Source organism: Lithobates pipiens, unplaced genomic scaffold (genome assembly GCF_037356315.1).
Source record: "Lithobates pipiens isolate NorthernLeopardFrog02 unplaced genomic scaffold, aLitPip1_a1.2 Scaffold_22, whole genome shotgun sequence".
NCBI lineage: Eukaryota > Metazoa > Chordata > Amphibia > Anura > Ranidae > Lithobates > Lithobates pipiens.
In genome coordinates, this window is record NW_027507784.1 from 327,639,573 (window position 1) to 327,653,383 (window position 13,811).

Genomic DNA, 13,811 nt, shown 5'->3' on the forward strand with positions numbered 1-13,811 from the left:
CCCACGGTGTTCGCGCATTCGAACAAATTTTTTACCTGTTCGCATGTTCTGCTGCAAACCGAACCGGGGGGTGTTCGGCTCATCCCTACATGTGAGTGCCTTCTTTACATTGGTATTTGCATATTTAGAGATGTTCAGCTCACCTATAAAGGGGCAGCCATATTTTTTTCACATTATTTTCATTTTTTAGGGCGCCATACACTGGTATTGTATTTGCATTTGTGTAACACATTGCCCAGACATCATCCACTGTTGTCACTATCACGAAGAAGGTCCAGAGCAATGATGGGCAACTGATGCTGAGTACATGCAACGAAAAAGAAACAAAAATATAAAAAAATGGGCAGTCTCGATGAACCACTTAGTCTTTTCTCTACCAACACTTTTCTATGTTTCTAAGTGGCTGAACGAGATCAACAGTGCTGAGATAAAAAAAAAAGTAAAAGTTAAAAAAAAAGTGCACAAACACAATTAAAAAATGGCAACTGTTTACCATATACCTTTCTACTTTGGGGAAGACTAATTGGTGGACATTACTTGTATTTTTTGTTTACCAACGTTTTATTTGAAAAATAAGTCTCTGTACAGTTTGATATTACAATACAAACATATCCTTGGATGTATAACATATAAAAATATAATATATGTATCAAATGCATACAAGTAAGAGATACAAATCAGAACAATGTAAATATAAGGCACAGGAGTAGTGTCATGTGATTACAGAACACTTATATGTGTGCAATAGGGTGAAAAGAGATTCAAAATCATGCGGTAAATCATGGCATCAGCAAAGAGAGTTCCCAAGGTTTCCATTTTTTTTCATAAATGATCATAGTGTCAGATATCTTATGATGGATGTGTTCTGAAAGCTTTATAGAAAGCATGTGGTTCATGATTTGGGACCATGGTACCGTAGGAGAGCGCCAATTATAGGCTATAGGCTATAGCCCAGTGTATAGCACTAAATAGGGAATGGATAAGTCTGGCTTGTGCTACTGGAATATCTGGGATTGGGAAGAACAGGAGACACAATTTGGGTGTCAGCACAATTTTCTTTCCTGTAATTTGTTCTATTTTACTTTGAGCAAGTTGCCAGGTAGTAGTAATCTGTGTGCAATCCCAAAAGGTGTGTGTAATAGAGCCCTGAGCCTGGCAACCTCTAAAGCACAAGGGAGAAATTGATGGATAGAATGAGTTTATTCTATCTGGGGTGAGATACCATCTATAGTGTAGCTTTATTGCAGATTCTCTGATGGAAGCTGTTTTAGTGCATTTACGAAGATTATTGAAAATTACATCCCACTGTTCTAAATCAAAGGACTCATTCAAATCAGACTCCCATTGATACATTTGAAGTGTTTTGTTATGTTCGTTGAGGTTTTTGTAAATTCTGGATATTAGTCCCCTGTCACGGGGTGAAGAGATACAAATTTGTTCAAATACCGTGAAGGGTGTTTGAAGAGTAAAGCCCCGTACACACGAGCGGACTTTTCGACATCCAAAGTCTGACGGAATGATTCCGTCAGACTTTTCGATCGTGTGTGGGCTGCAACGGACTTTTGATTCGCAAAAGTCTGACGGACTTTAGAAAATGGAACATGCTTCAAATTTTTTGCTTCAACTCCGCCGGACCCGGTCCCTCCGAAAAATTTGCTCGTGTGTATGCTATTCCGACGGACTAAAACCGACGCTAGGGCAGCTATTGGCTACTGGCTATGAACTTCCTTATTCGAGTCCAGTCGTACGTCATCACGTTCGAATCCGTCTGAGTTTGGTGTGATTGTGTGTGGCCAAGTCCGCTCAGTTGAAAAGTCCGTCAGAACTCTGTCGGAACTCCGGCAGAACTCCGGCAGAACTCCTTTGGAAATCTGTCGGACATAAGTTCTCTCGTGTGTACGGGGCTTTAGGAAGAAATTTTTTGGGTAAAAATGTTTTATATTATTAGAATTTGTGAATTCAGAATCTGTAAATTTATTTGTGTGACGATTGAAAGAGGGGAACAGAGGGTCCCCCAAGAAAGAGGCAAGAGGGGGAATGTCTGATGAGATGTTGAATTTTTTTTTTCTATGCCATAATAAAAGAGTTTGATCTACCACTTTATTAAAATGGCCAATCCTTTGAGTTTTAATTGATTTAGACCATAAAAGGCCTTGTAGGTGGTAAGGCAAAACAGATTGTTCCTCAAACATTAACCAGGGTATATGGAAAGAAGTTGCATACCATTGGGCGAGTTGGGTGTACCTCGCTGAAAGGTAATATATCCATAAGTTCGGGATGCCCAGCCCCCCCCCCCCCCAAGCGGGAGGTCTAAACATCATTGAGTATCCGAATCTGGATTTTCTATAGTTCCATATAAACTTATTTATCTCTCTCTGCAGAGAGTCTATAGTATTTTTAGGAATCAGTAAAGGAGGAAGAGCTCTGAAGAAGAAAAAGAGTTTCGGCAATATAACCATCTTAGATGCAACTATACTTCCCATAAATGTGATATGATACGATGACTATAAATTAAGTAGGTTTCTACTGTTTTGTATTAGTTTTGGGTAGTTGGAGTGATAAAGGGAATTATATGATGAGGTTATATGAATGCCTAAATATCTAAATGAGTCTGTGCACCATTGGAAAGGACATTTTTCTTTTAGTATGGCTGTTAGATTTGGAGGACAATTAATAGGGAGAGCTGAGCATTTAGATAAGTTTATGCTCAATCCTGATAGGTCATGAAAAGTGTCTAAGATCTGGATTAGACAGGGCAGAGAGATCAAGGGTTCAGTAAGGAACAAGAGGACATCATCTGCATATAGACTCAGTTTAAATTCTTTTGAACCTTTTGTATATCCTTTAATGTTTATATTATTCGAGTGTGTGGATCATGATAAAGAGCTTTGAAACCATGTAGCTTTGAAACTCATTATTTATACCAAATCGGGGGAAGAAGTGCATCTAATTCCGCGTACACACGTAGCGGACCATCCGACGGACTTAGTCTGGCGGACTTCATCATGATGTCACGGGGTGGTTTATCTGTGGGAGGCTTGGGACACAGAGCCCTGTGAATCCTGTTACATGTGAAGGACTGTGATGGGGTGTCAGGTAACAGAGATTGGAACAGTTTGCATACAGCAGAAAACAAATCTGTTACAGATTCTGGGACATTGCGAATTCTCAAATTGTTCCTTCTGTTCCTGTTGTCCAAATCTTCAACTTGTGTTTGGAGATAGGAATGGTTTTCTGCTAACAGCTCAAAATCTTTTCTCAAATCATTATGAGCTATGGAGAGTTCATCATGTTTTGCCTCCAGCATGTCAGTGTGCCCTCCCAGGGAAGCTATCTCCTGTTGTAGTGTGCTGGTAGAAGCTCTAAGTTCTGAGTGAAATTTAAAAGCCAGCTTGTCATACATGATGGTTAAACTTGCATCCAAATCAGCTTTTGTAAGCTGTGAGAGGGATTCACGTACTTGCATGGATGAGGTTTCCCCCGCGAGGTAACTGCTGCTACAGGTGGGGAGACATGCTGAGATACATGTAGAGAGGGCTGAGCGCCATTTTGAGACATCTTGCCTTTCACCCTGGAGCGAAGTAAAACGCTGGAAGGAGAGCGCTGAGACCGGCGACCACGCGATCTGTGATTCTCAGGCATGCACGGTGGTGTCCTGCAGGGGTGATGGAACTTTTGGGGCAGATTAGTGATGTTAAGGCCCTGCGAATCGGCTTAATTCCTCCTGGATCGGCGGAGCTGTTATGAAGAGCTGCTGTCCTGCATCGCGACGCGTATGTGCCCCGACATTACTTGTATTAAGCATATTTTTTTGGAGCATGCACAATCATTTGATACAGTATTTATTTTTCATCTGTCAGTATAAATACATTTATCTCTGATTAATATGTAGACCCTACCACTGCGTACACTGTGAGAATGCCATTGAACTTTATCCAAGTGATTTGGGATACGTGACCTATAATTTTATAGCTACAGCCAGTGCTTAGGAGGAAAAAATATACAGTGTCATATCATTATGAGGTGATTCTCAAGGACTTTGGCAATTCATTCTCTCTCATGCAAATTCCTTTCAGTAATTGTGGGTGTGATTTCCTTTGCTTCCTTTACTGCTGTTGTCAGTGTTGTGTCAGTCTTGGAAATTTCTGCGCACTAAATCACTGGATCTACTGGTAAGGAACATACTAATATAAGGGTGCATTATTATTTGTCTGTTATTGCACAGGTGGGCTTAACACTCAATAAAAAGAAAAAAAAGAGGGAGCTCTAACTAATCTCACAGGAATCGCTGCAATACTACTTTTAACAGAGAAGGGTATAGCTGGTGATCAACTTTACGTGGACTGTCCAAGGAAAAAAAAGTGGTACTTTTTGCCTTTTATACATACATATAATTGTTTTTACTATACAGATTACTACAATTACTATTGACAAAAAGTTATGTAATGGGAACAGAAGAGTGAAAGCTCCTCTAGAACAGAGACCAGTGGGAACACTTCACAGTGGAATATCTCAGATTTTCAATCACTGGGCATTTTTTTAGGAACTAATTCTAAACTAGTTCAAATATTGGTTTGGGCTTCTCTTTGCTCTTTAAATTCTACATTCCAGTCTAAGAAATGACTTTGGTAGCTCTTAAATTCTACATTCCACAAACATTCTTTTGAGATTCTGGTCCATGTTGACATGGGTTCCATGGATTCTTTGTGTTATGAATTTCACATTCCACAAGCATTGTTTTGAGATTCTGGTCCATGTTGACATGCGTTCTATAGATTGTCCGTGGTATAGATATCACATTCCACAAGTATTCCTTTGAGATTCAGGTCCAAGTTGGCATGCGCTCTATGGATTCTGCATGGTATGGATATCGCATTCCACAAGCATTCCTATGAGATTCAGGCCATGTTGGCATGCGTTCTATGGATTCTCCATGGTATGGATTTCACTTTTTACAAATATGCCTTTGAGATTCAGGTTCATGTTGACATGGATACCATGAATTCTTCATGTATGAATTCCTCATTCCACAAACATTCCTTTGGGATTCCGGTCCACAATTACATGATATTTCTTAATACTTGCACCTGCAAATTCACACTGCAAATCTCCCATTCTACCACATCTCAAAGATGTTCTGGCAGTTTCAGAAAGGTTCACTGGCCTACCATCTGTGTGCCTCAGTAGAAATCAGGATTCATCAGACCAGACTACATTTCTCCAATATTCAGCTGTCCAGTTTTGATGTTTCTGTGCCCACAGCAGCCTCAGGTTTCATTTTTTTTTGGCTGAGAGGATCGGAACCCAATGTCTTCTGCTATGGTAGACCATGCATTACAAGATTTGGTATTCTGATTTCAGAGATGCTTTCCTGCTCACCACAGTTGTAAACAGCCTTTTTCGGAGTTACCATAGCCTTTCTGACAGCTTAGACCATTCTGGCCCATACCTCTGACCTGCCTCACCAACAAGAGGAAAATATATGTTGCCAGAGCACCATGGATCATTATCATAGAATCCAGGGATTAATTAAAGCACTCACGTCACAGTGTAACTAGTGCTTATACCACATTCTGGGGTTGTGAGGGTTCCCTTAATCAAGCATATGATGATGTTTTCCTACATGACCCCAAACTGTGATGTGATCGCTTTAATAAATACCTGGAATGAATAAGGATCCATGGTTTGCTGGTGGCATATACTTTCCTCTGTCAATATCAGTAGTAAAGTCCACTTTGTGATTTTTACCTACAGCTAAGCCTATAATAAGGTTTACCTGTAGGCAAACTAAATATCTCCTAAACATGCACCGTTTAGGAGATATTCACTCTGGATGTACCTGGTGACCCGTCACCAGCACATGCGCTCTGAAGGTCCGGCATACCAAGCCGGACCTTCAGAGCACCGTGCCATAACTGAGGGCTCCTGCGTGCATGGAAGAAAGACCGAGGGAAGATGGAAGCCCTCTCAGCTGTGACAGGCTCTGCTGGAGGGCTTTGTTTGAAGTTAAGTATTTCATAATGTGCTAATATGCGATTCATACTAGCACATTATGCTATTATTTTGCAGGGTTAAGGTTTCTTTTTTTTTTATTGCAGCGGTTTACTACCGCTTTAACCAGTTGATTGGTGCTCCAGCACCCTCTTACTCAAGGCTGTTCCCAGGAATTACTGCAATGGAAATATAACTATTTCTCACCAACAAGAGGTTTCCAACAACTGCCCCTGCTGGGTTTTTTCAGTTATAGCAGCCAGCAAATCATCATTGTATTCTGTCGGTGGGGAAGACTCACAGCACTCCCTGCTGGCAGAACACAATAGTGCTGCGGGAGGGATTCCCCCATCAACAATGACTGTGTTGATGCAATTGCAACCTGTGTTTGAAGGAAAGAAAACGTGCATAATGTATGGCCTGCCTAAATGTATATCAATAGGTTAAAATACTTCTGAGTGTTTTTTATGGGAGACCTCCATTAAGGAACATCTGTCAAAAAGCCATCTGTAATTTTTTTTTATTGTTGTTAGTTTTGGATAGAGTCAGAAAGAATTAACCACTTCAGCTCTGGAAGGCTTACCCCCTTCCTGACCAGGCCCTTTTTTGAGATATGGCACTGTGTTACTTTAAGTGACAATTCTGCTGTACACAAATAAAATGTATGCCCTTTTTTCCCACAAATAGAGCTTTATTTTGGTGGTATTTGATCACCTCTGTGGTTTTTATTTTTTGAGCTATAAACAAAAAATAAGGCAATTTCAATTTTGAAAAAAAAACACAATTTTTTACTTTCCGCTATAAAACACGCCCAATAAAATAATGTAAAAAAAAAAGTCTTCATCAATTTAGGTCAATATTGTTCTGCATTCTGCTGTGTGTTTTTGGTAAAAAAAATCCCAATGAGCATATATTGCTTGGTTTGCGCAAGAGTTATAGTGTCTACAAACTATGGGATATTTTTATGGCATTTTTATTTATTCATGTTTTTCAGTAGTAACGGCAGCGATTAGCGACTTATTGCAGGACTGCGACATTGCAGCGGACAAATTGGACACCAAGTGACACTTTTGACACTTTTTTGGGGACCAGTGACACCAATACAGTGATCAGTGCTAAAAAGTATACACTGTCACTGTACTAATGACACTGGCTGGGAAGGGGTTAACATCAGGGACGACCAAAGGGTTAAATGTGTCCCTAGGAGATGCTTGCTAACTGTGTGCGGGAGGTGCTTGTACTGTGGAAAACTACAGAGATTCGTGTTCCTGCTTAGTAGAAACACAGGATCTCTGTCTTTCCATGTCACAGAACGGCGATCAGGCTTGGCTATCCGCCATTTTTGCCTCTGTGGGAACAATCGGCGGGTCTCAGTGGACATCAGGTCCGCTGGACCCGCTGATTGGCTCCCGCTGTGTCTAATCACAGTGGGAGTGGGTCGCCGGTGGCATGCGCGCACGCCACAGACCTGGAAGTGCAGAATCATGTACCTGTACATGATTCTGCCTGTAGGAGCTGTCGCTCCACAGTACATATACGTGGGGCGGTCGGCAAGCGGTTAAATATTCTCCCAGGTTTTTATTTATTCCTGTCTATGACCCAACTGGGGAGATTTTCCCTCACTTCCTGTGACATCTGTAAAAAAAAAATGAGGAGAGAACGGTTGTTACTTGGACAGCAATAAAACATTGTCAAAAGTTCCAAACCTTTCCTCTCTTTATCGTGCTTTTGCTTTTTTGTCTATGATTTCTTTGGAGAGATTTTTTTTTATCACTTTCTCTATAGACAATACCCAATAGGGACTATAATAACAATAAAAATATTCCCTATTCAAAATTGAATCATTTTTTTTGCTGAAGTTAAAGGGGTTGTAAAGTTTCATTTTTTATTTTCTAAATAGGTTCCTTTAAGCTAGTGCATTGTTGGTTCACTTACCTTTTCCTTTGATTTCCCTTCTAAATGTTTTTTTTCTTTGTCTGAATTTCTCACTTCCTGTTTCTCCTCAGTAAACTTCACACCATCATCTAAGCGGTGTTTAGTCAGCCAGAACAGCTTATTGAACACTGAGGAGGAACAGAAAGTGAGAAATTCAGACAAAGAAAACAAAGAAAAAAAACATTTACAAGGGAAATCTAAGGAAAAGGTAGGTGAACCAACAATGCACTAGCTTAAAGGAACCTATTTAGAAAATAAAAAACAAACCTTTACAACCCCTTTAAGCTCTAAAGAACAATTTCTATGTAAGAACCCTGTAACAGAAGGGCCATACTTTTAGCATCATCCATGTCATGGGCAGTAAAGTGGTGGCTTTACTTACATGACTACCCTGGAATCAGGTTTTCACAAAGGTGTTCTAGATTTTCTATGCAAGTTTTATTTTGTACTGTGATATTTCTTCTCACATTCAGCTTTCTGGATCTCCTCTGTCTGTGTGGGTCCAGGAACCATGCAGGACCGTACCACTGACCGTGACATCCTGAAGAAGCTCTGCACCTATATTCCAGGTGACGGGTGTGAGCGGGTGTGCCTACAGCTGTTTGGAATGCCGGGACATGGCAAGTCCTCCCTTATTAACACATGTGTGTGCGTGGTCCAAGGCGGAGATCTGGAGAATGTGGCCGGAGCTGGAAAATCCAATCAACCCATCACAATGGAGAGAAAAGATTTTGATCTGTCAGATAAAATTGTCATCACTGATAATCGAGGAGTGGTCAAAATGAGCAAGGAAGAGCTGGAGGAGATCACAGCTCAGTTCTGTAAGTGACTTTGAAGGGCGACTATGGCTTAATGTAAAAAAAAAAAAATGAAAAAAAAACAGTCTGCAAACTCTTATGCCCTGTACACACGGTTGGATTTTCTGATGGAAAATGTGCGATCGGATCATGTTGTTGGAAAACCTGATCTGTGTGTGGACTCCATCAGACTTTTTCCATCCATTTTCCAATGCACAAAGTTTGAGGGCAGGATCTAAAATTTTCCGACAACAAAATCCGATCACATAAATTCCGATCGTGTGTAGACAATTCCGACAGACATAATGCCACACATGCTCAGAATAAACGAAGAGACAAAAGCTATTGGCTACTGGCCCGTTTATAGTCCCGATGTACGTGTTTGACGTCACCTCGTTCAGAACGATCGGATTTTCCGACAACTTTGTGCGACCATGTGTATGCAACACAAGTTTCGGACAAAATCCGTCGGAAAAAAAATGATTCTTTGGTCAGAATGTCCGACCGTGTGTACAGGGCATTAGAGGTGTATTTATAAAAAATTCTTAGTCATTTGTCCTGTAAAACTGTGTGTACACATACTCCGTGCTAATTCCAAAAAAAAAAAAGTGGAAAGCTACTGGGCTATTTTCTCTTTAAGTCAGATGTTCTTCATTCATAAGAATCACATAAATCTGAAAAAAAGTGCAGTATGGCCACTAGATAGAGATGAGGATCATAGTAAATAAGCACCTTTTTCCTGAGATCATAAGCTCCATATAGTGGCCATAATGCAGTATATACATGATCAACTCTATTCTTATGAATGAAGAACATCCAACCTGAAGAGAAAATAGCCTAGTAGCGTTTGATTTTGCTGGTGTTTGCACAGAATGTATAAGGAATTTCAAAGGACTAAGAGCTGATTTTTTTTAATACACCCATTAGCCCCCATTTATAGCATATTGTAGTTTGAAGCTTGAAGCTCCAAAATGCTTAACACACCAAATCCCATACTTTTATAGGGTTAATTCCCCTTTACAAAAAAAAACTTCCTATGCAGGTAAAGGGTGCAAACTGCATCTTTAATGAAAGTTGAATAATGCCCTTTCTACAGGTGTAGGCCATTTATGTACCTCCCAAAGCCTGACTGGAATACTCCCAGAGATGGCATTGCTAAGACACTTCCAGCTGTTGTAAAGAGGAAAAGAACGCCACTACTCCTGATCAGACCTGGTCAATGCATGATAAAGAGCAACCTCAGCCTGTATGTCTCCACCAAACCACACACCCTGATGCATTTTTGCTCGCTCCTGTGGTCGCAATGTCCTAGTAACAAGGCAGGAAGGGATGATGCCATCTCTGGGAGTTTTTCGGCCGGGCTTCAAGAAATTTGTAAATGGCCCACACCCATAGCAAGAGCACTATCCAACTTTAGTTGAAATGATAAAGGAGAAGAAACAGATAAAAGGAGAAACACAGTAAAATGAGAAAAAAAAAACAAATACCGGACTTCCTATTATATCACCTGTCTGCGTCTACCTCCGATCTCCTCCTATGCATTACGTCACAGTCACATGACTTCATCTTTTGGTGACCGTCGCCATGTGGCCATTATACCTTGCTCATGTTAGAAGAAGCATAGATAGAGAGCTCCCATAGTGTAGTAAGTTTGTAAAACCAGCCAATTTATTATTAAAATAACACTTGCACAGCAAGAGAAGATAAAGTGCTTTAAAACCATGTAGAAACCTAATACCAGACTTCCTATTACATCACTTCCGGTCCGTGTCTACCTCCACTCATGCCCTACAGCAGGGGTCTCCAAACTTTTCAAACAAAAGGCCAGTTTATTGTCCTTCGGACTTGAGGGGGGCTGGATTGTGGCCAGCAGGGTCAGAAAATTACACACATGAGTGAGAATAAATATGGCCTTAGGGTTGGTGGTCAATAGGAGTAGTGTCCCTATTAGTAAGAGGTATAGTATCCCATCACTGGCATTGGTGGAAGAAATAGTGCTCCATTGTTGGTGTCAGTGGGAGAAATAGTGCCTCATATCAGTGGGAGGAATAGTGCCCCAAGGGCCGCATAAAGGCTAACAAAGGGCCCCATCTGGCCCTCTGGCCACAGTCTGGAGACCCCTGCCCTACAGGTTACATCGCATTCACAGAAGGATGAAGTCATGTGACTGACGCAACGCATAGGGCATGAGTGGAGGTAGACACGGACAGGAAGTGTCTTTGGTAGGCAGGAAGAAACTTGCAAAGCTGTAATGTGAATAGACAAGCTCTCTGCTAATCTATTTCTAAGTTCCCTCCCCAACACAAATTTCCAGCTGCTTTTATCTCATGTGTCGGAGAACTTGTCAGAAGTTATCATGCTGATAACAGAAGATTGGAGCAGCAGAAAGACATGGGGCTTAGGGCCTTGGAGAGAGATAAGTAAACGCTTTAACTTACTGGTACAGTGTCTTCATAATCTGTCCTGCAATCTTTATTGACATCACCGGCGAATGCGCGGTCCGTATGTTCTTTAACGGCACGCTATGTGGGCTGTTTCTATAGCCACAGCATGCCGGGGTATTTCCTTATACTGAAAACGGCACATACAGGAAGCCTCGCCATAGTGTGCTCTTCAGCTTCCTGGTTCTCCCCTTGTGACTGTATAAGACGTCACACAGGTGGGGTGAACCAGAGCAGCACACCGACTTCCATGCGAGCAAGCAGCGATCACGCATGCGCGAGATTTAGACAGGGAAAGATAGGAAGGGTGGAAATTACGTCCACACAGGAACAAGAAATTAGTAGTAAAGATGGTGTGGCCGATTTCAGGAAGAAGATATATTTTAGAAAAGCAAAAAAGATATTTCCAACACTCATAATAATAACAATTTAATATGGAAGGCATCTATATACATTGTTGCTTGATAATATTAAAGTGGGAGTCCGCCATTTTTTTTTTTTTTTAAAGCCAGCAGCTACAAATACTGCAGCTGCTGACTTTTAAAATAATGGCACTTACCCGCCCAGCGCGCCCGCGATGTCGGCACCCGAAGCCGATCTCTTGGGTGCTGCCGCCGCCATCTTGGGTATGGGAATCAGGAAGTGGAGCCTTTCGGCTTCATTTCCCGGTTCCCTACTGCGCATGCGCGAGTCGCGCTGTGCAGTAAGGATGGTCCCCGCTGTCTCTGGGATCCGTGTGTTTCCCAGCAGGCAGCGGGGGATCTTCGGAAATGGGCGTGGCTTCTGCAGAATCTACGCCGTAAGTGGGTGCAGATACCTGTACTGTACAGGTACCTGCACCCCCTTCCCCCCTGAAAGGTGCCAATTGTGGCGCCGGAGGGGGGGAGGGCTCCAATGAGCGGAAGGTCCACTTTAGGGTGGACCTCCGCTTTAAAAGAAAAAGAAAAAAAATCCGGGGTTTACTTCCTCTTTAAGCATTTCTCCAGTATTGCCAAACTCATTATATCCTCCTGGAGTAAAAATCAAACATATTATTGATGCTATTAAGGTTTGAACATGAACTACAGTCACAGATTTAGCAGATTGTGAGATATAACGTCTTTATAAATAAAACCAGGTTTCATAAAAAAACAACTATATTTATTTTTGACAAGCAGAAGTGCAACTTTAAAATATATATATATATAAAAAAAAAAACCTGTAAACTCAATTGGCTGTAATGTATACATGTTGCCTAAATATATTACCAACATTAAATATCGAGAAAAAAATAAATTTAGAAAAGACATTTTGTTATTTTTTTCTTTCAGCAGCTTAGTAGATGCCCCCTACTTATTCTTATGCGGTAGTGCAATACATGTTTAACCACTTGCAACCCGCTCGCCATCCTTATACGTCGGCTCTTTGAAGAGGAACATCCTTGTTATGGCAACAGTTAGCTACCATAATCCCGGTATCCTCTTCTTCAGTGGGCCTGTTTTCAGGTAAAAGTGGTCTCTGCGGCGGATTCACCGCAAGATCACTTTTATCGGAGCGGGAAAGGGACCCCCTCTCCCGCCGTGTTCCGGGGGTCTCCGCCGCTTACCGGACCCGCTGCTAGAGGCGCCCTCTCACGTGAACAGCCCAGAGCCAAGTGAGGGGAAGATGGCCCCCACTCAGCACCATAGCATTGACTGGCGGAAGCGACGTCATTCTGCCCAATGCTCTTAGGAGAAATGGAGAAATGTTTTTTTTTTTTTTTTTTTACAAATTACATTTTTTATTCTATTTTAGTGTATGAGATCTGAGGTCTTTTTAACCCCAAATCTCATATTTAAGAGGACCTGTCGTGCTTTTTTTCTATTACAAGGGATGTTTAGATTCTTTGTAATAAGAATAAAAGTTACCCATTGTTTTTTTTCAAGGGACAGTGTCAAAATAAAGAACAAAAAGTAAAAAAAAATAATGTCCCTCCCTCACATTTACGTTCTGTTTCCGTTCATTTGAATTGATTTTCGTCATCGTCTCCATCAAATGACTTGATTCGCATTTTATTTTGGAAAACAGCTGATGAAAACCCTAACAAAAATATATTTGTCTATGAAAATTAACACTCAGAAGCTCAGAGAGCTAGGGGAGGAGAAGCCGCAGCACACTGATCTTCCCAGTGAATGGCTGTGCAAGGGGGAAGGCGTGTCAGCACAAGTCTAAGCACAGCTAGAGAACTGACCATGCTGTGCTCTCATGCCTGGCGTGGTCAGTTTTTAATAGGGAACGCATAGGGACTGGCAGGATCACAAGGGATTTCACACAAAGAACAGGATACTTTCTCATACAAGTACATGGTACAGCAGGCTCATATCAGGAATATGAAATGTTGGGTTTACATATTCTTTAACTGTTGAGCAAAGAAGAATACTCCAAAGTTCTCTAGCACAGTTTGGCATTTTAGTTAGGCAAGTTTGACAGATGTTTCTATTTCTCGATTATAGGTCACCTTCGAGGTCGGGATAGGGTGGAATGGAATCGGAGCTTTAGAGAGGATTTAAATGCCGTTCTCGCTTTCGTGTATCAGAATAAGGAAGTGATTATTCCAATTTTTGTTTACAGGTAATTGCAGCTTCCATGGTATGCAAAGGACTCAGCATTCACACCTAAACACTGTAGA

The 13,811-nt window shown here is 41.3% G+C and overlaps 1 protein-coding gene across 3 annotated transcripts in view; it reads left to right on the forward strand.

Moving 5' to 3' along the window:
- Window positions 1-13,811, forward strand: part of LOC143925040 (uncharacterized) — a 48,495-nt gene that overhangs the window by 18,912 nt on the left and 15,772 nt on the right. Inside the window, exons 1-4 of one of the 3 annotated variants that reach the window (XM_077449620.1) lie at window positions 4,110-4,172; window positions 7,998-8,134; window positions 8,400-8,747; window positions 13,636-13,753. In XM_077449620.1, coding sequence (XP_077305746.1) covers window positions 8,438-8,747; window positions 13,636-13,753 — 428 coding nt within the window. In that variant the 5' untranslated portion in view covers window positions 4,110-4,172; window positions 7,998-8,134; window positions 8,400-8,437. Of the gene's footprint in view, window positions 1-4,073; window positions 4,173-4,225; window positions 4,365-7,997; window positions 8,135-8,399; window positions 8,748-13,635; window positions 13,754-13,811 lie in introns of those variants that run through there. The other 2 variants (XM_077449621.1, XM_077449619.1) reach the window with 2 other exon arrangements.